Source organism: Hippoglossus hippoglossus, chromosome 16, assembly GCF_009819705.1.
Source record: "Hippoglossus hippoglossus isolate fHipHip1 chromosome 16, fHipHip1.pri, whole genome shotgun sequence".
In the NCBI taxonomy this organism is placed as follows: domain Eukaryota; kingdom Metazoa; phylum Chordata; class Actinopteri; order Pleuronectiformes; family Pleuronectidae; genus Hippoglossus; species Hippoglossus hippoglossus.
Genome location: NC_047166.1, coordinates 10802838 through 10828859, shown reverse-complemented (window position 1 = coordinate 10828859; position 26022 = coordinate 10802838). Strand labels below are relative to the sequence as shown.

General features: G+C 43.9%; 2 protein-coding genes across 9 annotated transcripts; one reads left to right on the top strand and one right to left on the bottom strand.

Annotated features, from left to right (window-relative positions):
* Window positions 1–289: 289 nt before the first annotated feature.
* Window positions 290–9269, bottom strand: LOC117776471 (neuronal acetylcholine receptor subunit alpha-7-like). 4 transcript variants are annotated; one of them, XM_034610417.1, is made up of 11 exons: window positions 9213–9269; window positions 7461–7523; window positions 5852–5991; window positions 4798–4842; window positions 4237–4346; window positions 3958–4037; window positions 3552–3719; window positions 2838–3032; window positions 2310–2396; window positions 2113–2222; window positions 290–1614 (listed from the first exon to the last, which is right to left on the bottom strand). In XM_034610417.1, the coding sequence occupies exons 2-11, from the start codon at window positions 7510–7512 to the stop codon at window positions 751–753; spliced, it is 1851 nt and encodes a 616-aa protein (XP_034466308.1). In that variant the 5' UTR covers window positions 7513–7523; window positions 9213–9269; the 3' UTR covers window positions 290–750. The 4 variants fall into 4 exon arrangements, with proteins under 4 accessions (XP_034466308.1, XP_034466309.1, XP_034466311.1 ...); XM_034610418.1 differs by lacking the exon at window positions 9213–9269 and adding an exon at window positions 7867–7885; XM_034610420.1 differs by lacking the exon at window positions 9213–9269 and having other exon boundaries at window positions 7461–7715.
* On the top strand, window positions 9258–23446 carry adar (adenosine deaminase RNA specific). Of its 5 annotated transcripts, XM_034610416.1 has the most exons (17): window positions 9259–9401; window positions 12759–13606; window positions 13892–14460; window positions 15031–15359; window positions 15784–15979; window positions 16595–16797; window positions 17548–17683; window positions 17829–18061; window positions 18472–18628; window positions 19015–19183; window positions 19384–19477; window positions 19605–19721; window positions 19926–20053; window positions 20145–20327; window positions 20453–20565; window positions 21026–21153; window positions 21253–23446. In XM_034610416.1, exons 2-17 carry the CDS (start codon window positions 12889–12891, stop codon window positions 21581–21583), a joined length of 3804 nt encoding a protein of 1267 aa, XP_034466307.1. In that variant the 5' UTR covers window positions 9259–9401; window positions 12759–12888; the 3' UTR covers window positions 21584–23446. The 5 variants fall into 5 exon arrangements, with proteins under 5 accessions (XP_034466306.1, XP_034466302.1, XP_034466307.1 ...); XM_034610415.1 differs by having other exon boundaries at window positions 9258–9401; window positions 12759–14460; window positions 15034–15359; XM_034610411.1 differs by having other exon boundaries at window positions 9258–9401; window positions 12759–14460.
* The last annotated feature ends 2576 nt before the right edge of the window (window positions 23447–26022 follow it).

Here is a 26022-nt window from a genome sequence, read left to right as displayed (position 1 = left end):
CAGGTAATGCAGAAAATGAACTCATCCCATTACATGGAGGGTTTTCAGGCTTCATGAAGATGAATTTTTCGGTTTTCAATTTCTGGAATTTCTAAACATGTAGAAGAATACTGATCACAATGAGTGGGGGCATTAAATTGGGGAAAAAAATAATTAAAAACATTGAGAAAACAAATTAAACTGAAATTAAATTAAAACTCTCAAATCCTTGTGGAAAAACAGGACAACATAGAGAAATTGCTTTGTGCCGTCATCAAAAAGCTCCCTCATTTACAATCAATTCAAGATCAGTAAGCCCAGTCAGTTTTAATGAAACCGTGAAAGTGTTGAGTGTAAAAGCAGTTTAAAAAACATTTTACATGCAGCACATGAGAGTAAAGTTTGTCTACTGAGCAACTTCATGGTGCATCTCTTTAAAAAAATCTAATACAGTCATGCTTTACTTTAGGATCCTCATTCTCTTTATTTATTATTCAGTCAAAGATGAAGTTTGGCCATGATTTAAAAATCAATGAAGCATCCACGGAAATGAAAAGAAAGAATGTGTGAACAGTAAATGGAAATACTCCACGAAGAAAGAAAAAAGAAGAAAAGAAACCTCATGTGCTACAGTCCGATCCAGCTCACTGATCAAGTAATATTTGCTGTTTTATGTCCCAGTGTCCTTGACAGCAATTGTGCTTCCAACAAATCCATATCTGTATTTTCCTTTATTGTCCCCTTCTCTCTCAGTTATTGGTTTTTGGCCTCTCAGAGGAAGTCTTTTGACAGTGCTTCTCCAAAGTTGGGTGCAGCCATGAGAATCGCGATGGTACAGATGATGTTGAAAACACTGAATCCCACGAGGCACAGGCGGTCGATGACGGCGGCGGCAAACTGCCACTGCTCCGCCAAGCTCAGCTGCCGGTCCTGCTCCCGGACACGTTCCACCAAGAACTGCACCTCCACCAGGAGAGCCTGCATCTGGTTGTCCACGGCTGCTGACTGGACCATGCTGCTGTGGGTGTTCATGGCCTCTGATCTCCCTGCTCCAGCCACAGCCTCGAAACCGCAAGGTCCAGGAGATGTTGTTGACGGGTCGGGCTCTGTTGACACCGCAGGTTCCTGTGGAGGGAACTTGGAGGATGCAAGGTGGTAGTCGACTGGTGTATCTCCAGCTGGTTCTCCTCCTGCTGCTGCTCCCTCTCCTCCACCTAGTCCACCGTTAACCCTCCCGTGAATGGTGCTTCTGCTCCACTGAACAGGCTCCACTTCCACGGTGGTCTGGAAGGTCTGGAACCCCATGTATGGCAGATGACCGTTAGGCTGGGCTTGTGGATTCGGGCTGTGGCTGGGGTAAGGGAGGATGACAACCTGCGAGTTGGGCCTGTGGGGTAGTGGGTGTGACAAAGGGTGGGTGAGCTGGGCGAGGCTGGCCTGCAGGGAGTTGAGGGTCTGTGGGAGGATGGAGGGCACTGGGGTGGGGATGGTGGTGGTGGTGGCGGTGGTGGTAGGAGAGGACAGGGTCTTGCTCTGAGGGTCTGCCTGGCTGTTGGGGAGAGTCGGGTCCGCTCCCTCGCCCGGACGCTTCATCCGCAGAAACCAGGGAACCCACTGCAGCAGAACCAAGTGCACCTGAACAGACACAGGGACACGTACTTTCACCTGCCTCAGCCAACAGAGTTTACATGGATTACAGTTTGTCCAAAACGCAGCAACAAAAAGAGAATATTACACCAATTTTAGCTTCTCTTCATTGGCTTGTTCTGGATTTGTGCTCTAAAGCTGTGCGATCTAAAATAATCTTTCAATTGTTTCCTATTGTTTGACTTAATTTTTTCATTTTTGACTTGTAAAGGACCTTGTAGCTGTGTTTAGAAAGGTGTTCTATAGACAACATGTATTATTATTATTATTATTAGTAGTAGTAGTAGTAGTATAAGTAGTAGTATACTGATGAGAAAATTTAAGGACAAGGATGCCCATTTAAACTTAAAAACTTAGAATAAAAATGTTATTGTACTATTTCATTTGACTATTATCTTTTTTGGATTGTTTGGTACATTGGATTTTTTTGTTCCGTAATTGCTCCATGAATAACATTTTTATTAACATATCTTCATTGTAACTCACCCAGCGCGGCATGTGTCCACTGTTTGGGCTGTGGTGATGGAACTGGAGGACGATGACTGTGGCTACTACAGACATCCCTACAATCACCATGGTGCTGGCAAAGTACTGACCTGTGACAGAACACATTTCACTCACAAGGGTGAAAAAAAAAAAAAACAACCATAGGCACACATGTGCATAGAGGAGAAACCACGGACCTATCAGTGGAACAGAATCAGAGGTGGCAGGCATAATCTCTGCAACCATCAGCATGAAGACAGTCAGTGAGAGCAGGACCGTGATGCCTGCAGGCAGATCAGGACGCCAGGAGTTGGGGGTTGAAAAGTAAAAAGGAGGAGAAGAAACATGAAGAGAATCCCTAAGTGTAGCAGTGGAAAAATCGCCACAATCATATGTCTTTCTGACACTCCCAGGAAAACTCATTTAATTTTACTCTCTCATCTTCCCTCCCACATTTTCTATCTTTGACTTTTTCTCTGTCTCAGCTTCCTTTCACCCTCGCCCCCCCGACATCATACAAATGTTCTGTGGAACTGATTACTAGAAAGTTTTCTAGTAATGTTAAAGGAGAGAGATGGTAGGAGAGAAAAAAATAGGACAGTGAAATAAGCCAAAACTTGAACACGAAAACAATATATTTCATCTCAGCAGATGAATCTCTCGTTTGCCATTTTCTTGTTGTCATCCCTGCTCTTCCTCTCTAAACTCCTCTTGTTCTTCCTCACCAAGGCTGATCTTCTCCCCGGAGTTTGCAGGCAGCAGGAAGACCACCAAGGTCATGGAGGAGAGGAGCACACACGGGAGGAGGAGGTTGAGAGCGTAAAACAAGGTCCTCCTCCGTAATGTCACCACGAAGGTAACGTCTGGGTAGGGCTCTGCACAGCAGTCATAGAAAACCTCATGTCGACCCCCTGGGACCTCTGAGAGGACAGGAAGAAGCAGAGATGACACTATTTAACTCAGAAAACACAACTGAGGGCTGAGAAAGCCAGAAAACAACATATATTGAATCTTGAAGTAACTAACGAAGCGTATTCTGCCGCAACCACTGAATATTTTTAACGAAGGTAAAAGGAAATGGGTTGTAACGTGAAATGAGAAGCATATGGAGAGAAAATTACATTTGCAGCCTCGTAAAAAGATGTCATTGAACTGAGGTGAAAAAAAGGACTGATTCTGCTGGAATTATGTTATGCCTGAGATCACATTAAATCATTAAAGAGAAGTGCATTTTTATTTAGTTCAAGAGAAATAAATAAAAATGGTTTATTAGAGAAACTCTGACTTCTTCTGCAGGACTATCATTTTCTATAAATATAAACCTAATTAATCTTTAACCCTTTAGAAATCGTTTACAGTCACAGAACTGTATAGCAGTAATGTAAGTATAGTTACTAAGCAACAGTTTGCCACGCAGGGAGCTCCACAGCGCGTCTCACCCACTAGGTCCCACTCTCCGTTGCGCATGTATCCTGAAACATCTGCCTCCTTCATCTGGATGTCCAGCAGCCAGCCGTCAAACGTCCAGGAGCCAAACTTCAGTTCACAGCGCTGGATGTCAAATGGAAACCATCTCACGTCCACGTTGCATGTGCTGATAAATATTCCTTGGAAGAAACAGGATAAAAAAGCTCAAAAGGGAAATGGAAGTAAATATTTAAGATGAGTAAACAGGGAGGGGGAAATTAATTTAAAATGTTTGGTGCAGCCAGCTAGAAGTAAGCGAAGGAGAAAATATGTGATCGCAATAAAGATTCTTTGTATTCATTTGCTGCAGTGTGAGGATCGCATGTACAGTCTGACTGGAGATGTAGTTTGTCTTTGAGGTGCAGAATAAAAACTCACCTGGAGGCAGATACTCACAGAAGCCACTGGAGTTAACCAGCACGTTGGTTTTAAAGGTGGCGTCAAACTTATCATGAGCACTGACGGACGGAAACAGTGATAATATGAGTCAGAGCTCAGCAGACGTACGTGTGTGTGTGTGTGTGTGTGTGTGTGTGTGTGTGTGTGTGTGTGTGTGTGTGTGTGTGTGTGTGTGTGTGTGTGTGTGTGTGTGTGTGTGTGTGTGTGTGTGTGTGTGTGTGTGTGTGTGTGTGTCAGTGTGTCAGTCACATACTGTACCTGTTGTAAAGCAGAATATCAGGTGTCCAGACCTGATCGGGAGTGAATCGGAGGTTCTTCACCCCGGGATACTCTGACTGGTTCCACTGGAGGTAGTGGTCGTACCACTGCTGAGAGACACAAACACAACACTGGTTTTACACAAGAACAGGAACCACTCTGGAAAATACACACAGATTTTACATGTTGTAATTTGTACAAATCTTATTTTGGTTTATTGTGTGCACAGCTTTTTGACACTTGTCTCTGTGTCCCTGAGAGAATTCCTTTGTCTCTTGCTTTTACTAAAGTTTCTTGCTTTTTATCCTTTAAAACGCTTTTTTTCTGTAATCGATTAAACCAAATGTATAAAAATAGAGGCACCAAATGACTTGAGATTAGTATTTTGGTCACATCGGCCTCAGAAACAAGACTGAATGCATAAGTCTTCAAATATCATGAACCAAACCAACATCTGGGATGATACTGTGCATCTGTTCCTTCCAGGGATGAGGGGGCAGGCAAAAAGATTTTCACTAAACAGATCAATATCACATGATTCATATTTTTCGCTGTACTCACCATCTGCAGCCAAGCGTTTGTGGTGAGGATCTGGTTCTTTTCATCCTTGCATAACACAAAGCAAAGGAAAGCAAATGATATTACATTTTTAAGGAGAGGTTGTAGATTTATGTATTTAAACAATTTTCTCAGGCCTATGTGTACATTTAGTCCGTTTTTACTGTCTGCAGTTGTTCTTCATGCCCATTCTAGAAAAATCCCTATGAGATTCCTTTCTAATGTGATTCAATGTGAGTAATAGGGACAATGTCCACTGTCCTGTTCTGTGTACAACCCAGCCTTAAGCTAGTCTGAAAATCAGGTTATAGTCCATTTTGTATGAAATTCCCTTTTTGTGTTATTATCCCTATACAGTGCAGCTCAGCAAGAAAACCCTGTGCCATGGAAACACGTGCAAAAATCACTTCAAGCTTCCATCCATCCATCCATCCATTACCTATATCACGCACTTATGCCTTAAGGGTCATGAGGGGGCTGGAGTCAATCCCGGCTGACATTGGGCAAGAAGCACTTGGAGTTTTAGGGAGATAGAGTTTGATTTGACAAATTCACACTGATTACGATTATTTTAGCTTCATCAAAACACCAGATAGTAGATTTACATTGCAACTGCATTAGGAAGAGGATCCTTTCACAGCGGGCAACGCAGTGGAACAGGGGTTAGCACTCTGGCCTCACATAGGTTTTTCTTTGCAGATTGGGATTAGGTTAATTGGAGACTCTAATTTGTCTGTAGGTGTGAATATGAGAGTGAATGATTGTGGCTGTAATGTGCTGGTGAGCTGTCAAGTGTGCACCCTGTCTCTCGCCCTGATGTCAGCTGGGATTGGCCCCAGCTGACCCCCCCACGACCGTGAAAGGATAAGCAGTATAGATAATAGATAGATTGATCTTTTCAAAGCCAATATGGAGAAGAGGAATAATCACGATCTTAAAATGTACATGTGGGCGTGAGAGTAAAGTTGAAAAAAATGCGAACCTTTCCTTTAATATTCTTTGGGTGTGTATTTATTGTCTGTGTGACTGTAACACTGCAGTTATGTGCCATGCGTACCACATCCATGACTTGCATCAGAGTGAAGGAGAACTGAACAGTGAGGGTCTGCGAGTCGTTGGCCACCGGCCTCTCCATGGGGTTGTAGTCCCTCAGTAGCTCTCTGAGCAGAAAGCGCTGGTGAGGACCCTGCACTGATACTGCAGCGTGGATGGAGAAGGGTGGGGGGGGGGGGGTGGAGAATGGGACAATAACAAAGTAGAATGAGAAAAAGTAAGAGTTGATGTCAGGGAAGATGTCAAGGAAGCACTGAAGGCAGCGGAATAGCAGAAAACCATTGTGATTACACCGAGAGTTAGGGGGGGTGGAGGTGATCATGAAAGAGAAGAAGAAGGAAGAGGGGATGGAGATAGAATAGAGGACAGGCTTTTGCAAGTGTAACTGGTGGTAATATTATAATGACGGAGAGGCACAAAGATAAATTGCAGAGTTGATGACAAAGGAAATTAAAGGAGGATAATGAACTGAAAATTTGCATGAGAAAAGAGAGGAATCAGGAAGAAAGAGAGAGGGCAGCAGATGTGGAGGGGGTGGGAGAAAAAATGCGCACCTCCTAATCAATTACGTCTCTGATTGATCACCCGCAGAGTCTCTCCACTACTGTAAAATGTCACTTTCATCCCATGCAGGGAATAGTGTGGCCATTAAACATTGAAACCCCCCAGACGGACAGACACAGCCCTCACGACGATGACAACGGGGGATCTTTCTCCCCTTTTGGCCGCCGAAGCTGCACTGCGAGCTTTGATTCATTCTTGATTCCTTCACCACCAGGCAAACGCTTTGATGTGGAGGGGAGCTATCATTGGTGGATGTGACAGGCACACTGACGTAGTTTATTTTTATTTTTTTGGTAACTACAACGCAACTAAAATATCTCCATAGTATTTTCTATTGCCACCAACTGAAACCAGTGACGGAATAAATGATACAAGATGAATGTGTTCATTGTGTAAAGATCCATATTCACTAACTAGACCATAAATAATCAATACGACTCCACAGATGTCTATTAATCAAATGAAAGGTCCCTATAGTATCCATAATGTCCAACGACAGTAAATCAAACACAGATAGCCTCACATTCACCCCTCTTTCATCTATCTATCCATCTATCTATCTCTCTGTCTCTATAACTTTATTTATTTTTCTTTATCTATCTATCTATTCCTCTGTCTCGCTCATCTTTCTTTCTTTACTTCCCTCTCTGCTTCTTTCTCTATCTATCTATCTATCTATCTATCTATCTATTCCTCTGTCTCTCTCCATCTTTCTTTCTTTCTTTACTTCCCTCTCTGCTCCTTTCTCTCTCTATCGCTCTCTCTCTCTCCATCCATCCATCTATCTATAACATAAAAACTCACAGCTCGGCTCTGTAATCTGCAGTAAAGACGATTCATTTCATACAGTTGCTTGCTCATCATAAAAATAAATCTATTTTTCTCTCTCTGCACACCCACAGACTCTCAGTGAGATGCTGTGCTCACAGTTGTCGAGAACAGAGCGCTCAGCGACACAGGCGTTAAAGAGCACATGTAGTGTAAACAGAGCACATAGGAAACACACACACACACTTGTGCGAGCGCATGCACCAGTGAAAGTCACTCACCCCGAAGAAGAGTCACGAGCATCAGCTGCCACAGAGCCACAGCCTGCCACATGCTGCATGCATCTGTGTTCACAGAGAAAGAGTGGGAGAGGAAGAAACACAGGAGAGAGGAGACGAGAGAGGGGGAGAGAGAGATGGAGATAAGAGAAGAGGGGTTGGGGAGAATAAGTGCAGCGAGTGTGATACCAGGAGTGGTAGAGCAGAGAGATGAGGAGAAAGGGAGAGGGAGCAGGAGGAGAGACAGGGTGGGTGAGGAACGCAGTGAAACAAATATTCCTCCGAAGAGCTAGATACTGTGTCAGAGAATCAGCTTGAAAACCAGGCGAACCTCCACCTACAGCTCAAACACACCCTTCGTGCTACTCTGCTCATCCGTTCCTGCAAACTCTCATCACATGTCAGTTACCTTTATCATTTCATCATGGACTTACTGTATCTGCTGTTCTTTATGGGTTCATCATCATGATTTCAAGAGGGGCTTTGTATTCGTAGTGACTCCATCCAGGTCATATGATTAGAGTTGCAAGCAATACAGGTGGGAGGAAATGAAGCATTTGTCTTTGTAAACATACAACTGACCTAAAAGGACACCTTTTTAAACAGTTGAAACATTCTGAAATGAAAAGCTTATCTAAATTATGACCGTCTGTCCCATTTCACCATCACCAGCTGCTTCTTAACTGGTCACATTTGACATCAGCATATTCACAGTGTAAGGCTGACACCCACAGGATATGTTGGTCAAGTGCAAAACGTCACTTTCCAAATCTCCTAAAAGCTGATGTGCACTACACACCATTTACATGGGCCTAATTCTCTTGATTCTAATTCAATAATCTGTTTGCACCAAAGAAAGAACCCTGTCAAACTGTAAAAATCTAAATAAACAGACTGTGTCTCGCTCTAATTCTTTTTTATAGTTATCATTTTAACCCAATTACTGAAACTGGTGATTTTTTTTAAAAGAACTTATGTCACGGAACATGACTTTGAGTGAGAGAACAAGATGACAACTTATTACAGTTCAGATATTAATACTGATAAGTGTAATTCCATTGACCCCCTCACATGCATGAGGGGGTCAATGCTCATTGATTATAAACAGAGAACAACCAGACCGGCACAGCCTGTAAAGGAATCACATTCTTTATCAAAATAAGACTCATACCATTCCCTCCAAAAGAACTAAGCCTGTGAGAGTGTTGTCCCTTAGAGATTTAGATATAGTCCAGGGGTAAAGTTACATTTTACAACAAGCCAACTCAAAACCCCTCCCCTCATCCTTCCCTTTTCCAGCATGGAGGAAATCCTACAGCTTATTTCAGGTAATGTAAAAATGTGAACTTTATCTAGAGTCAGTGCTTGATTTGCCAATTCTAGGTAGAGACATGGTGGTGCAAATGGCGGACTCTGGGAGGGGACTTGTTACTGATTAATATATAAATGACTCATTCTAAGGAAGCAAACACACTTTGTGTGAAATTTATTTTCAAATGCTTGTACTGTCTTTTTTTGTCATGATGCCTTTTATATTTTATGTAAAGCATTTTTAAATTGCACAAATAAACTTGTTTTTTTTTTATAGTGACTTTACTGGATGGAAACCTGAAGTGAGTGGCAACAGAAATAACATGTGAGCCCTCTGCGCCTTGCCAACAGTCAAAACATTGTATGATTACTGTTATTATTAAGTAGAAAATACAAGTACCTCATGTGAATACTTCACAAGGAATTAAAAAAAAGTAGCCGAACCTTGCCGGTGATCTGACGTCACTCACATGCGCCGTGTTGCTGTTTGTGTCGGTCGCCGTCTTTCTACGTCATTTCTCCTCGCAACGCTGCCTGATTGTTCTTCTATCACCGCGTTTTAAAAAACACACACACGCACGCACACACTTTCCACAGCCCAGAGCCAATGAAGAGGAAAACCTGCAAGTGAAGGTGAGGTATCGAACCTGTGTCTTCTCTGTACGCGGCCTGTGGAGGTGTGTGTGTGTGCGGAGCAGTGTGTGTTTATGTGTGTGTACATGTGTGTGTTATCGCGGTGGCTGTGCTGCAGTTGGAAATGGTGCAGCGCCAGTGCGGAGCTAGCTGCTCGGCTACCGTTAGCTGCCGGCGGAGGGACGATGCTCAGCCGCTCGTCTTGTCCTCTTCCCGGAGCCTTCACCCGAACAGACGGTGGCGGTCAAACACGTCGAGCTCCTGTAACACGTTTTAAAACGCAGCTTGACGTTTCCTCGAAAAACAAACCAGGACGTCAGAGTGTCATGCTCAGCTCTGGACCACGCTTAACAATCTATTCTTACCCCTTTAAAAAACAACAACAACGAGTCATAGAGTATCCGTTGGTTTTTTTACTCGAATAACTCCAACGATCAATTTATTAAAAGCTTCAATTACCCACGTGCATCATCAACGTGTTATCAGATGGTCCCAGAGATGTTTCATGTCCAACTTTTATAACGGCATTCGTTTTATAACTGACCATTTCTACACTTCCTGTTTCTATTTGAATATTGACTGTCCAATATATTGTAATGCAGCTTAGTTTATTTTGCATTTGAACCTAAACACACGTTCAACACAGATGTCATTGACTTGAACGCACCCATTCATAAATCACCGTGATATCTGCTGCACACATAAATGGTAGGGAAATAACTGTTGACTTCACTGTGCCCCCCCCACTCCCCTTTGGATTTAATGGGTGAACGTCTCAACGCTGTAAGATAAGTTTAAGTGTCCGTGCTACCCTTGAGTTGCATGCACCCTGTAGTACTCTCGTGTTATCCATTAATCCCTCCTGTCACAGTGCAGCGCTGTTACAGGATCTGGACTCCTTGCTCGGATATTTGCATCCCTCAGAATGTATTACATTACGACCAGTGTCCGTCACTTTCCCTCCTCCGGTGTGTTTTTTTAAGGTGAGAACCTGATCCGAGTGAGGTGATGTCTCCTCTGCTGTGTTTGGATTGTGTCCTTGTAGCTCCGCTGTAACGCGGCCGCATCGATTGTGCCGCGCAGGGACCAATTTTACGCAGGCAGAGATCAAACGACAGCCATTGGAGCGATAAAGAGAGGAGCTTTACTTTAAATACTTTCAAGACACTCCCCCACGTGTCTCTGGCCATGTCTACATCCGGTTGTCAGAGTGCGCCTCTGGGTCACGTGACCCTGAAGAGAAACGTATCCATTTTTTTCAGAGAGGGAATCGAAAGTGACCATGTCTCATTTAGGACCCCGTTTCCCTTTCTAATTTCTTACGCCATCCGGTCAGAGAGTTCCCCCTCAACCTGCTGCAATAGTCGAGCAACGCGTCTGTATATAACTGCACACAGTGTTGCACGTCTGTGTTGTTGACACGGTGGAAGCTGCGGACAGGACCTGACTCAGCCAATGCGGAAGAAGCAGCCCAATACAGTCTGCTGCGGGACAGTGTTGGGGTTTCTAATCTACCAGAGGTTCTGTGCCCACGTTGCATGCTTCATCTGTGCCTTGTATGTTGCTATTGTTCTGTTTGAGTCATCTGATTATTGGGAGGCTACAGGACCGCACTCTTTTAACACCTCTGCCACTGGTTTGAACTCCTCTAGGTGAGACCAAACTGCTCCCTGAGCCCACTGGGCCCTGTGCCACCAGTTTGTCTTGTGTATTGCATTGACATTTGAATATGTGCATCATGTATGTATGCATTTTCTGATGTTCTCCATTACATGTGGCATCTATTGCACTTCTGTCCATCCTGGGAGAGGGATCCCTCGCATGTGTCTCTCTCTGAGGTTTCCAAGTTGTGTTCCCCTGTAAAAGCTTTTTTTAGTAGTTTCTCCTCACTCTTGTTGAGGGTTAAGGGCAGAGGATGTCACACCTTGTTAAAGTCCTATGAGACAAATTGGGATTTGTGAACATGGGCTATACAAATACAATTTGATTGATGGTATGCATCATGTATCTAAATAAGTAAATGACACAATGATCTCAGTGACGAGGGAGAAAGGGGACACATCAAACTATGCTTTTAGTGATATAAAGCAGTTTCTTGACATGGCAGCATTATGCATGCACAACTCTGTCTATTCATCAGATGTCAAGTGGTTTGTTTTGCCCACGCCTCTGCCCAGGCTCAAAACCAGAGAGGAGCATAATAAGAGGGGATTCTAGAAAACACAAGAGTTGTTTGTTTTTTGGCTGTCAACTGTTGCCTCACATCAGGGTCAAGATGAGTCCGCTCCAGCCCCGTTTAGCCTCCGGGCCACTGGCCGCGTCGGCCCGGATTACCATGATGAACCAACACTGTGTTCTCATTAAGGTGGCAGCGTTAGGCCTGCTCAGTGCTGTGGGACAGACCAGTGATGCTGACGGGGCCGGAGGAGGTGAAACCCGACACAGTATGGATGTCTCCTTGTTGTCGCTCTCACTGATATAGACATTATTGAGGGTTGTTAGATATGACACTTGATGCTGAATCAATGTTTGTTGTACCATAGGAAGATATTTGAACTCTGAACTTTGTTGTTTTGCTGGATCTGCAGTACACCTCTACTTGATGAATATTTTTTGTTGTAGCCGTGTGTGTTTTTGGAGAATAAAATTAACTTAGCTCTGCCATAACTCATAATTATGTCAGAAGTATAATGGCAACTATTAATATAGTATATGTTTTTCTGGCCTGGTTTTCTGTTCCTCAGCACATCACTGATTTGTAGTGATGTTCCTGATGTTCTTGTGTCCTTGGAACTGTTCTTTTTGGAGAGAACATGGATCCAGATCGAGCCATAATTTGTAAGGCCAGAAATAAAACGGGATAGTCACAAGAAGGAAGAGTGTCTGAATTATTAATCACCCTCCTTTTACCCTGGGATTAAGTTTCATTGTGACTGGAAGAGACAGTATGTCACCCTGCAGTATCCTTGTAGACTGGCTGGGATATAATCTGAAGATACATAACAACGTTGACACCGTTGGTAGATGTCAGTGCTTAGCCTCTGCATGTAATCCTCTTTTTTTTCCCATAATACCCTGATATATTTTTTGTTTTCCCCCTTCTATACACTGCACTTCAGGAAGGTGAGAGCTGTAGAAGGATGTTAAAAACTGTGTCCTTGGAGCTGGTCTAGATTCAGGGACATTTCTAAGGGCAATTGAGCAAGTTGTACATTTGCCAGGAGGGCCTGAACTCATGTTGGTGGCTGGAATGTGAGTTTCCCTCTCCCCCCTGGCTGTTTTTTACCATTTATTTATCTCAGTTCTTATTTTTGTTTGTTAATATGCTCCTGATGTTGTCCTTTGTTTGTATTTCAGGTGCTCTCTATGTGCTACCGGCCTGCCCTGACTTTCCACCAGCGCCTGCTCTTTTTGCCGCTGGACACACACTCATACAGAAGCTGCGCAGCCCGCTGCACCGGCCCCCTTCACGCTCACCCCCTGCGCTATGAGCAGAGGTAGAGGAGGGCCTTCCAAAGAACATTACCACCGATATCCACTACCCCACCTCCAGGCCAAGGACAATTACAACAGGCCTGGTCCGTCTTCCTTCTTTCCCAGAGCTGACCCGCAACTGAGCCCATATTCAAGTTACTACAACAGCCCTCCCCCCCCTGTAGTGTCCACACATCCCCCAGCTCCCTCTTTCATTCCCTCTGCCCCACCCGAACCAAGCCACTATAAACCCGTGACCCCTCACAATTCATATTATCAGAACCACTTTCCCTGTCCTATTCCAAATTCATTTAAGTACCAACAGGCGGAGTTCCTGAGAGGTCAAAGCTCCGAGGCTCCACAGTTCAGAACCAGTCTGCGAGGAGGGGGAGTGGTACCCGGCAGGCCGCCCAGTTCCTCATATCAGCCCCAGTCAGGATACAGTAGATTTCTAAACCCCAACAGCAGCCCTAGGGGTAGAGGCAGGTATAGCCAGGAGCAGAGCTTTGAATACTCACCCAGTTTTGGACCCCAGCAAGGCCCTCAACACCTGAATCAAACCCAGTTGCAAGGTAACAAACACAACCAGCACTCCAACAGACAATGGTGCGAACAAACAGACTCTCTGTGTGACAATATTGATAGTTTGTCTCTTCATCAAGACTGGACCAACAGAGGAGACAGCTTTGATAGACATTCTGAATCCAGCAGCTCAGCAGCTTCAAGCTCCGGTAAGATTAACATCACTCTCACTCCTGCCATCCAGGACCAGGTACACAGGGCTTTGGCTGCTTTGAAGCCAACTGACAGCATCCCTGCAAAAGTGTTAGCCAGAAAGCTGCGTCTGCCCAAAAAGATAGTTAACAGGGCCCTGTACTCGTTGGAACGCTTACAGAAAGCCTCTAAGCAAGGACTCCTCCCTCCTGGGTGGAGTCTTTACAGAGAACCTCTCAACTGCACAGAAGATCAAAACTCTGAAGTATATCCTCCTCTATCCTATCTGTGTGTCCGTTTAGAGCAACCCCAAAAACCTGAAGTCAAGGTTGAGCTAAAAACAGGGAACAGGGGACAGGCCAAAGGAGAGGACTCTGACACCGAATCCAGTTCTACGCTCTGCTCTTCCTCAGAGTCATCGGACTTTGAAGGTTCCAGGTCATCAGTAAAAGGTCAGCACAAAGAGAAACCACATTGCCGCAGCACCGGCTCCCCTGATCAGGAACTGCAGCTTCCCACAATGACAGACCAGAAGGACCTAGTACTGCGCTACCTGCTGAAGTCAAGGGAGGCAACCGCTCTTGTCATAGCCAAAAATCTGGGTTTAAGGAATGCCGTGCATGTCAATTCCACACTTTATGCTATGGAGAAGCAAGGCGAAGTCGTTAGGAATGGTGAAGTCAACCCTCCCACCTGGGAGCTCTCCACCCGCCGCAGAGAGAGAATGGAGAGGAGCATCAAAGCTGCAAAGAGCACCCCAGCTAAGGGGGTTCCGATGGAGGAGGGCGCAGGATCCATCTTCCATCCATCACCACCACCGCCAATACCAGGCCTCGAACAACTTTCACTTCCAGAGGATTGGATGTCGGAGGTAAGTCACAATGAAGCAGTAGGTGAAATTATCCTGAGTTACGACTTTCTTATGAATATAGAAAGATACTTTAAATCTAACTAGGCAACAAAATAAACCATTTCACGAAAATGTTGAAATATGGCAATGAAAGTAAATCTCTAAAATAGGTGAACCATCTTATTACTGTTGGGGTCAGCTCTACCGCTACATGAGCAATGCTATACAACTTGTTTTGACCGAACTTGGCTGCAATATGGGAAAAACTATTCCCCACTTGTATCTTTATCTGGCCAAATAAACACAAACAGTCTCACACACACACACATACGGCTCGAGGACTTCACATACACTTCAAGTGAGGAATTCAGGGAAAGGAAACATTGACACGTACACCTCAGCACTGGCAACCATATCATTTATCAAAGGGTATAAAAGCTGCAGCTGATGTGTAATAAACTGCAATTCAGCCTCAGTGTATCTTCATGAGAAACCTTCTACAACATTACTACATGTATTTAGCTGAGGTTACCAGCCTTGGAGTTCTAGTCCAATTTTATTAACCATTTCACTTCTTTGCTTTTCCCTCACAAGTCCGATTCCTCCCTTCGGCCCCCCTCGTTTAGCCCCTGTAAAGTCAAAGAGACCAACGAAGGACAGTGGGCCACCGACGATATCCCAGAATTCCTCAATGCCATTCGCAGGGAAACGGATGCCGGAAAACTGGCGGCAGAGAAGTCCAATGCTGTGGGAACTATTGCCGTCTCGCTGGCTGCCCCGCCTCCGCAGAACCTGTGGGCCAAGCTACAGGAAGTGAGGCTGAAGAACCCAGTCAGTGGCCTCATGGAGTATGCCCAGTATCTGGGCCAGAACTGTGAGTTCCTGCTCCTTGACCAGTCGGGACCCTCCCACGACCCAAGGTTAGTGACATCATTGTCGGTATGTTCCAGCTACAAAGTTAGAAATTATACAAAGAATGCACAAGAGCAGATATTAAAGGGATCTAATCAGATATTGCGTGATCCACAGTAAAGATAGTGTCGTTGTCAATGTAATTATATCAGTTTAATTCATTAAATCACAACCTGGTCACAGAAATGTCTCTTCCATAAAACATCCACATAATGGAGCTTTTGAAGAGCTAATTGTTGGTTCTTTATATGAAACGCATTCAGTAAGTTTTTGTCAAAGCACCTTATGACAAACCTATTGATTACAATATTGTGAGAAATAAATCTGCCTTAGTGGGGACGCAAGGTGCTGCCAATAAACAATGAAAGTTCATTTGGTTTTTGTGTGACACAGTCAGGTACGGGTCATGAATACTTTCTCTCCCTTTGTCAGATTCCGTATGCAGGTGATGCTCAATGGGCGCTTGTTTCCCGTCGCAGAAGCTTCCAGTAAGAAGGTTGCAAAAAAGGACGCCGCTGCGGCCACTCTGCGCATTCTTTACGCAGAGATGCAGGGAGGGGCGAGCACAGGGGACAATGGAAATGCTGAACCCACAGTCAAAGTCATGGAAATACAACCTGAAACCCCTGTAAGTTGTTGTTACCCAGTTTTCACCTTCATATTTCAATCTAAAACCTTTTGGAACTTTGATTGTTTCACCCCTATATTTATTTTATTCACTAATGTGCTGTAGATAATGCAAACACAAGATTAACACTAATCCCAACAGATATTATCCACTAGCATGTAAATCTGCTCTCTCATAAAAAGAGACTTTCAAACTGCTGTTACTGTTCCTTATAATGCAAATGGGTGTAAGACCAATAAGAAACTCAACCATACGTTAGAAAACCACTTTTTATCCTGTGTGTTTATCCAATAAATTCTGTCTTTGGTCTTGTAATTTAACACAAAATATATATTTGAGTAAATGAGTCGTTTTCAGAAGAATATTATTATAAACTTCTGTATCTCACTTGCTGTAAATAAATACCCGAGTATTGTCAAACTCACATTTATAAACAAGAGGCACAAATGTATATTGTCACTCAATAACAGAAAAGTTTGTAATTTTATAATTATGTGAATACTTGCACAGCCCTAGTAAAATTGGTTCAATGAAAGAATGTTTTGGTTTTAGATAATGCCACAGAAAATGAGCTTCAATGAAAAGTATTTTGTATTTTTTGGGCTTTTTTTCCAGGTGACAGTTGAAACCATGGGGGAAATCTTTGGGCCCAATAATGTGGAAGGGATAGAGATGTCGGAGGGACCTCGCCAGCCGCTGTCCCGCTCTCTGCCTGGTGGGAAAAATCCAGTGTCCGTCCTGATGGAGTACAGCCAGCGCAGCGGCAACCCCATCGAATTCATCATCACCGGGCAGGCTGGCCCACCACATGACCCACGGTACTGGCTCCTCCCCCTCCCTCTGAATCTGTCTTTTTGGCCTGCATGTTCTTAGAGTGGCAAGAATAAGTTTGTGAACCCATTGGAATTACCTGGTTTTCTGCATCTTGATCTGATCTTTATCTAAGTACAGATGAACACCTTGGAACAATTAAACAGACCTATTTAACATTCACACACTTTCCCAACCTACACCAAATATTGTATTGATGTGTTCCATATGGACAAGGACAATACAATGATTTGTGTGTTATAAGTTAACATAGATTGTGTTTGTTCGTTATTGTAACTTACATGAAGAGCTATCTGTATTTGATGACAAATATATATATTTTTTTTAAATGCTGAGAGGTCCACATGGATCTCTTACTTTTGCTTTCCACTGTAGATTGAGTTTCTCTGTGGTCATACGCTTCCTCCCCAGGGAAGCAGATCAGCTGCTATTTCTGTCCTCAGTGCTGTGGTCAGCTGACACAGACACAAGACCATCTCTTTCTAATCTTTCTGTCTATAATTCATCTTTTGGCAGCTGGCTCAGAAATTCAATACAAACCAGCTTTACATAAATACTGTATGTGTCTGAGTTTATACACCATTCACTCTAGTTACTGTGACCCTGACAAATCGGCTGATGTCAGGAATCTGGAATGGTAACATAGCAAAGCGTTGCATTATCGCTGATCTCTGTTACAAGCCAAAAGTAACTTTCTCCTTTTCCTCCCTTTTCGCCCTTCTTCGTCCTGTGCTCAGGTTCATGTACAGAGTAAAGGTCGGAGAGAACTTGTTTCCAGAGTCCTCGGCTCCAAGTAAGAAGGCAGCCCGCCAGCTGGCAGCAGAGGGGGCCGTCAAAGAATTAATGGCTGACGGGAGGTTGCAGCTCAACAAGGTGAGGAGTGACTGGAGTTATTCACTTTTTGCATATCCTCAAACTGAGTGGAATGAAACAACAGATCTTGTAACTTGTGTGTCTCCATTGTGCTCCCTTTGCTCAGTAACATTTACATCTCCTTTCCTTTCCATCTCTTTTCCAGCCTCAGTTGCCCCTAGGCTCTTCCAGTGATAGTGACGGTTCTGGGACCACGTGTCCCTCTCTGCCGCCTCTGACTGTAGATGAGTTGCGAGCAGCTCACGAGGCAGGGGTGGGGGACCTCATCAACCACCTGAACAACAACGCAGTGTCAGGTCTTCTGGAGTACGCCAGAGCCCGGGGCTTTGCTGCCGAGATCCGCCTCGTGGGCCAGTCTGGGCCAGCACATGAGCCTAAGTACGCGTGGGCTTCATGATGAAAGAAACACACATTTATTGTACACACTGGAGAAGAAATCTCCTTCTGAACAAGGTTACCATGTGCTTTAGAAATCTGTTCCTGTAGATGTAATACATTTATTTGTATATAACACTTTTAACAATGCTCACAGACACTTAACATAGGTTTAAAAAAACAGGGAAAGTAAATAACTAATCAACTATCACACATTAAACCCTGTTCTGAAGAGGTGGGTTTTAAGGAAAGCGGAGTTATGGAACATTCTTTTGCCTCGTTTCTTTGGAACCTCGTTCTAGAAACACTTTACATGCTGAGGAAAATGCTCAAATTTAATATTGGTCAACTTGGGTCTTAAAGTGATTTAAAGTCCTCCTCTGATCACCTTCCTCTCTGGCCCTCCTGCTCAGGTTCACCTACCAGGCTAAGCTAGGCGGACGGTGGTTTCCTCCAGTCTGTGCATCCAACAAGAAACAGGGCAAACAGGAAGCAGCAGACGCCGCTCTCCGGGTTCTGATTGGAGAAGCTGAGAGGGCAGCCCGCACTGGGGAGCTTATCCCGGCCGAGGTGAGCTGACCTTTCACTGGTTTAGCACTGTCTATGATGCCATCAGGCTGAACATGGGATCAAGGAAGAACATAATGAAATAGCAGAGGAATAACAAGGTTATGATTACTTTGACTCTCACCTGAACTATGATAGACGCCTGTGTGTCATTGACTGAGCCACGCCACATAAACAAAACTGTTTCACCAACAATATGCTACAATACTAATACTGACCTGTAAACTCCAACTCAACGCCTTTGCTGCGTAATAGAACATTTATAAAAATATAATTTTCTCTGTTAGTTTGGACTTTGCACAGTCAAATAAATGTCATATATGCCACATTTCTAATAATGCCAATACTAATCAGTATTTCTTTTCTCCTGTAAACATCGCTCTCTCTAGCTTCCAGTGAGTGGCAGCACTCTGCACGACCAGATAGCGATGTTGAGTCACCAGCGTTTCAACGCCTTGACGACACGTATCCAGCACAGCCTTCTGGGACGCAAGATTCTGGCCACCATCGTCATGAGGAAGGGGGAGGGCCTGGGGACTGTTGTCAGCCTGGGAACTGGTATATCTATCATCTTCATGTAGAAACAGGGAGTTTACAGGATTGTGCAGCAACAGAAGAAGATGTGTTGGTTTTTAGTCATGTAGTGTCTGAAAGCTTTTACAGAACTAGGTCCCTGTAGAACCGCGCTGGTTGTTGTGTTCTTTGACACTGAGCATGTCTCTTGGTTTCTTTAAATTTCTTTTTCTTTGTTTTGGCAGGAAATCGCTGCGTTAAAGGGGAGGAGCTGAGTCTTAAAGGGGAGACAGTGAATGACTGCCACGCTGAAATTATTTCGAGACGGGGATTTCTTAGGTAGAAATAGATTTAGCTCTTTCATCAATGTTTCTCTCCCACTTCTAAAATTACCTTCGCTCTTTTTCCAGCCCCAGTCTGCGGGACATTATTTATAAGTCTAATTTTCCGTCTCACTTCCTCTCAGGTATCTGTACAGCGAGCTGCTGAAGCACTACGAAGGCGCAGAGGACACTATATTTGAGATGGCGGAGACAAACAAACTGCGGATCAAAGCTGACATCACCTTTCACCTTTACATCAGGTGGGAGTATCAGATGTTTTCTTTCTCCTTGTTCACGCCCTTGAAGTCTCTCATGCTTCGATCCCATCCTGTTCATTCGTCAGTCTCTTCCATGTTTTATTGTATGGATCAATTGCTCGTTAGTCCGCCTCCTTTTAAAGTGCAAGTCATTTTGGCATGTGTCATGTCAATATCTTATGTTTCTTCTCTTTCATTTATTCATAGCACAGCACCATGTGGGGATGGGGCTCTGTTTGATAAGTCCTGCAGTGAGTCCGGCGATGACGTCGAGGGCCACCAGCCTCTGTTTGAGAATACAAAGCAGGGCAAGCTCCGCACCAAAGTGGAGAACGGTGAGCGATGAGATATTATATATAACTTAATAGAAGCAAATGATTCCTCACCACAAGCAGGAGCTGTGACCTTTGCAATTGTTTGTGTCAGGTGAGGGCACCATCCCAGTGGAGTCGAGTGCCATTGTGCCGACCTGGGACGGCATCCAGCACGGAGAGAGGCTGCGGACCATGAGTTGCAGTGATAAGATCCTGCGCTGGAACGTGCTGGGCCTGCAGGGGGCGTTGCTCACCCATTTCATGCACCCCATCTACCTAAAGTCCATCACGCTTGGTAAAACATGCAGCTGCACTGTCATTGTTGTTGCCAGATAATGTGACAAATATGAGCTTTAACACCAGTGAAATAAGATGAATTCCCAGTTTTACATTCCTGCTGTTGTCATTTGGATCTGTTAGGTTATCTGTACAGCCACGGTCACCTGACACGTGCTGTCTGCTGTCGAATGGCTAGGGACAGTGAAGCGTTTGTGGAGAGTCTTCCTTCTCCGTTCGTGCTCAACCACCCGGAGGTAACCACAAAAATGTTTGGTAATTTCACATGTGGGCATTAATGGGGAATGTTCAGATCATGCTCACTAAAAACAGACCTTTCTGTTTGTGCCTGTACAACTGTTCCTGCATGTCTCCTCTTAACATGTGACTCATTTATCAATTAGCAGAAAGCTGGTACTGTAGATGTCTATTGCATCACCGAGCAAAACTGAGAAACAAATACAGATTTTTTTTTTTTTTATTGTTCTATCTTTTGAACAATTTCAGTTACGCACCAGTGAAATTGTTTTCTAACTAACGTCCTTAAACGACACACAGTGACGAAGGCATCACGCTGAGACATGAATTACACGACTAATTTTACACGCACTGTTTGGAATTACTGATCCACGCTGAAGGGCTTAATGAGCCTGATTTAACTAAATATGCTCTTCTATCCCCACTCCCCTCCTCCAACACCACCCGGGTGGACTTTAGGTGGGCAGGGTGAGTGTGTACGACTCCACACGTCACACAGGAAAGACCAAAGAGTCCAGTGTGAACTGGAGCTTTGCAGACCAGCACAGTGTAGAGGTGCTGGACGGGACCAAAGGCAAACTGGATGGGTACGTAGGAAACACTGTGGCTATCACCTGATTGTGTTTAAGGATTTCTCACTTTTTGTCTGAACACTAAACTGAAGAGTCCTAATGTCTCCCCTGTAGGAACAAACACAGCATTTCCCGTGTGTCCAAGTCCAACTTGTTCTGTATATTCCGGTCTCTGTGCCAGCGGTGCGGCCGCACAGACCTCCTCGCCCTGCCATCATATTCCCACGCCAAGATGGCGGCCATGTCCTTCCAATTAGCAAAGCAGCAGTTCTTCGAAGGTCTCGGCGTCCACGGTTACGGCGCCTGGATCAGCAAACCGCTAGAAGAGAAGAGCTTCGAGGTCTTGGAGGGAATTCGGAAAAACGGTTTCCCCGTGGCATACGGCAGCAGTAGAAATGGAGGGGCGTTAGAGCAAGGAGGCGTAGAACAGTGCATTGTTAAGTGAGTATATAACTATGTGGAGGAGGAAAAAAAGCACCAGCCAGGGCCAGACGTGAAGGGGGAAAGAAAAGGACAATCAAACTATGTGTAGCAAGTGTCCAGAACCGTATCTTCTGATGGAACATGGTTAACGGCTGCTGAGGAGGAGCGATGGAAAGGAACCGTGTGAATGAGAGGGAGATGACCAGGGTAAAGCCTGATGGGTGAATGTGGTCAGAGTTCACACACAGAGCTTAGAAAGAGATTCAGAGGGTAAACAAAAAATAAATAAACACTACATGAAAAAGGAATTGGTTTGAAGTCAATAAATTAACCTGACAAACACTGCTACAAAGCTGAGTTGTTGGCTTGCAAGATGATTGCTGCTTGTGTCTTGATCCTTATTTTCAGAGTGTAATTTCAACTTGTCTTTGTGATAATAGTGCTTCACTCGGTTTTTGGACCAAGATTATTCAGCTTCTTTTGGCAAATGTTTGTTTGATTTTTTTTTTTTTTCCCTTGAGAGCTTGAGTAACTGACAAGTACTGCTTTATTACCGTTCAGTCCATCACCAGCCTGCTTTGTCGCAGTGTTTGCAATTGTTAAGTTAAATTAGCGTTCAAATGTCATGAAGTGATTATTATTTTTTCTGCTCCCTGTGTTCTACTTCATGGAAACGCATGCAACTGCTTTATGACAAAGAGCAGAAACTACAGGAGTCTTTTTTTTTATTTTTATTTTTTTTATTGCGGTCATCCCGATTGACTCAATGTAGTGAATCTGGAAATCAGTACTTGCTGGGTACAGTCCCAGCTTACATTCTAAATTCAACACGTTCACTGTACATAAGACCATCAATAAAAACATACTCTGATCAGTGACAAATGCTTCAGCTCCTCAAACTCTGAAGCATCCATCCGGCCCATTTCTGAGTAACACCAGCTGTAAGATTCATTCATTGTACACCATCCCTCCACATAGTGTTGCCATGGTTTCCATTAGCACAGTGTAGGTAAGTGCGGCCCTTGGATCAGTCCCACAAGTTCCTCCGTGCTTTTATATAGAATTACTGATGTCAAGACCTCAAAGAAGTACAACCTTTCTGTTTCCTTATTGCTTGTGGGTCTGTTTTTGAGTATATCTCCATGTTTAACCAATAAGATAATCAATAACTGGCCATGGGAGCGAGTCTCTCCTGTCCTGCATGCAGCCAGCCTGCATGTTGTTGTTTTTTTTCACAGCTCAATATACAAAAAGACTTCCAGGTTCTCTCGCATGTCCAGTTGTTGTCTCACCTAGTAGCGCTAGGTGAGGACAGCTTGTTTAAGGAGAATGTGTAGTTTCGTTTTTTTCCCTTTGTTTCGGTTACATGTACTTGGATGATGCAATATATACATCAAGTATATACAAATACATGGACACACAGATGTAAAGTGGGGTCCAAAAGCCTGAGTCTCAGGTTGAAGTTGTGTTTGAGGTCTGGAGAGAAAGCCATGCAGGTCAATGCTCCATTCTGTGGAGCATTGACCTGCATGTGCACATTATTTTGCTGGATATTTCATCTTATTTTTAAACAGTTTTAAGTGAGTGGCACCTTTCCTGGGCCATGTGTTGTTAGCTCCTTTATTGCAGCTTTTAGTGGGATTTTTGTTCAGACATTTATTACAATCTTTTGAGTTCCAGAAGTAAGTACTGGTTACATTTCCTCAACGGTGAACATTATTTGAATAAGAAGTTTTAAAGAGAAAAGGAAATGTACAGCTTTCAGTATTGGACTCAGACTTTTGATCCCCACTATGTCAGTATAATGTTATATATATATATATATATATATAAATGTGTGTGTGTGTATATGTATAGGTTTCATGTATATATTTTGTAAATCATCTAAAATAGTTTTCTATAGTTTTCCTGGTGTTTTAATGGTTTATGCCATTTTTTTTTACCAATAAAGTTCCAAAAATTTGAAAAAATTGTGTTTGGGTGGAGTTTGTGTTATAATGTGTTTTATATTTCTCACCTGTCTATATCAAGAGGAGAAGTTGCATCACCCGAGGGTGCATAGTCTGAATGATGTGGGGAATCTCTGAGGCGATTTTCAATATTTATGGTGTCGGAGCGGCTGTTGAATTGTTTCTAAGAGGACAGAAAATGCACCGCAACACCTCTGCTTAATCCACTGTAAATCTTTGGGATTACATTTAAGTGGAAACCTTGACAGGCGAGAGATTTCCTTGGCTGAACGTGCAAGTAAGTCGATGATGCTGATTCTCAGAGCAGGGACGCCTTTCCTCTCCTCAGGGTGGAGAGTGTCTCCTAATGGCTGCAGAGCCGATTGCAATGCTGCAAAATAATCAGCAGATGGAAACATGTCCTCACTGTGTGTGTGTGTGTGTGTGTGTGTGTGTGTGTGTGTGTGTGTGTGTGTGTGTGTGTGTGTGTGTGTGTGTGTGTGTGTGTGTGTGTGTGTGTGTGTGTGTGTGTGTGTGTGTGTGTGTGTGTGTGTGTGTGTGTGTGTGTGTGTGTGTGTGTGTGTGTGTAAAGCCTTCATGAAATAAGGCCCAGGTGAGCTGGTATTCATGGTGGATTCAAGATATAAAAAAAAGAGTAGATCTGTGCAGCACTGGCACTTTATCTCTAAACCATCTTATTATATGATTCTACAAGCTTAGAATTGATTTTGTTTTCATTTTCACTTGGTATAAATTTGACTATGTTCCAGCTCTTTGTACGTTTATCTGGTGAGGAGCAATCTGACATTTAGATCTTCAAGTTGCTAATTTAAGCTTTAGGATGTTTATTAGAGGGTTAGAGTCACAATGAGTTAAGTGGAATTGATTCAACTTAATTGTCATTGCACAAAGCACAACTATCTGCAGTTTAGCATCCAATCTCATGCAAACTAATAAAAATGCATATACATATAAACAGTAAAGAATGCACAGAATGAGCAACAGATCAATAGGGTAGTAATGATAAGGGAGTGATACACACAACACCCATTAGTGAGGATCTAAATAATAATATGGAATTCGTCTTTTCTTCATCTGTGAATGATCTTAGTTATGTGTTGTAAACCTGTGATGCCACTGATGCTCCACACTGTTCCAGCAGCGTCTTAATGTGACCCATTAACACTCTGAATTTTTCAACAAGCCATTTAGAGCACGTCTCCGTGTGACGCCTCACCGGGAGCAGATCGTGAGATTCGGTGTCTAATTCTGAATCAGGTCGGTGTAGCGTTATAGGCCGAGTCTTCCTCCGCGGAGCAGCAGCAGCATTTGTTTCTGTCAGGGGAGAGAGGATGATGGCAGTAATATTGCCAGCCAATCAGTGTAGTGCCTCATGAAGAGTTTTATTGTTAGTGCTCCCTAAACGGTCTGTTTCAGTGGAGGAAGCGGCAGAACAGAGGAAAACAACAACAAAAAGCTAAAACCAACAATGGCTAAAACAAAACCCTTAAATTAATTTAAGATCAAATTATTTAGCTCTTGGCTGTAATATCATTTACCTCCTTGTGACCTCGTGAGTAAGAATTTGTTGCAAAATTGTGCATTTAAATGTAAAGGCCTATTTGTGCTGTTTGTGCCCGTTTCAATCAGGATCTCGATCAATCGAGTGAGATTCATACTGGTGGGAGGTTGCAACTGATGATGGAGGGAGAGGAGTACAAAGCACGCTGGAGGGGTGAATGGAACAGGGCTGCACGGAGTGAAATATTCGTCCAGACTGAATGGCTTAACCAATCCATTTGCTGCTCTCCAATGGCAATTAATGAGAGCGGGGAAGAGGGGAACACATGTCGGTTCAGTGGTGAGAGGAAGGACTGAGAACTAGAAAAACACAAGGCTCTGAGAACCTGTGGAGTCAATTACTAATGTGTAATGGAAATCAAAGGTTTGGAAGGAGGGACGGAGCCTCAATAACTTCATCTTGCATCAGCAAACTAAAGAGGGGACCTGGAGAAGTGTGGTACTGTGAGGGTTACTACATCATATCATCCAAACCAATCATTTTGATCCCCCATTTTGTTCTGTGTATAATTTCCACGAAATGGTGGCGATTCTACACGTGGGACTGCATTTGCTCGTTATCAGGAAACGTCCGGCAGGAATCGGGCAACGTTTCCGAGCTGAGCGACCGGAGGCAGCGGACTCAGGAAGAAGAGTGCAGTCATCCCAGCCTGCGTAAACTTTGCTGTCATGCTGACACTTTGAATCTGTGGCTAAATGCAGTTAGCTCCTGAACTCCTTCAACACCTCGGAGAATTAGAATGGAGGCAGCTGCGCACTCTCGCAGTCAATTGCCTCTTCAATCAAGAATGACACGTAGCATTAGCGGCGGCGTTCCTTCTCGTTCAAAAGGCTGAAGGCCTTGAGTCCCCACTACCTGTGCAGTAAAAGTGGCCTAAATTTGACTCTGCTGCTCAGAACTATGAGGACGCAGATCAAGATAGTAGTGACA

Excerpts from the sequence above, each read along its gene's own strand:
- LOC117776471 (XM_034610417.1), bottom strand. The coding sequence starts at position 7,512 with ATGTGGCAGGCTGTGGCTCTGTGGCAGCTGATGCTCGTGACTCTTCTT. Across the intron at positions 2,223-2,309 it reads TGATTCTGTTCCACTGATAG|GTCAGTACTTTGCCAGCACC; the intron begins GTCCGTGGTTTC and ends GTTCTGTCACAG. Across the intron at positions 1,615-2,112 it reads GTGGACACATGCCGCGCTGG|GTGCACTTGGTTCTGCTGCA; the intron begins GTGAGTTACAAT and ends GTGTCTGTTCAG.
- adar (XM_034610411.1), top strand. The coding sequence starts at position 12,889 with ATGAGCAGAGGTAGAGGAGGGCCTTCCAAAGAACATTACCACCGATAT. Across the intron at positions 18,629-19,014 it reads GGGAGCTTATCCCGGCCGAG|CTTCCAGTGAGTGGCAGCAC; the intron begins GTGAGCTGACCT and ends CGCTCTCTCTAG. Across the intron at positions 19,478-19,604 it reads TCGAGACGGGGATTTCTTAG|GTATCTGTACAGCGAGCTGC; the intron begins GTAGAAATAGAT and ends ACTTCCTCTCAG.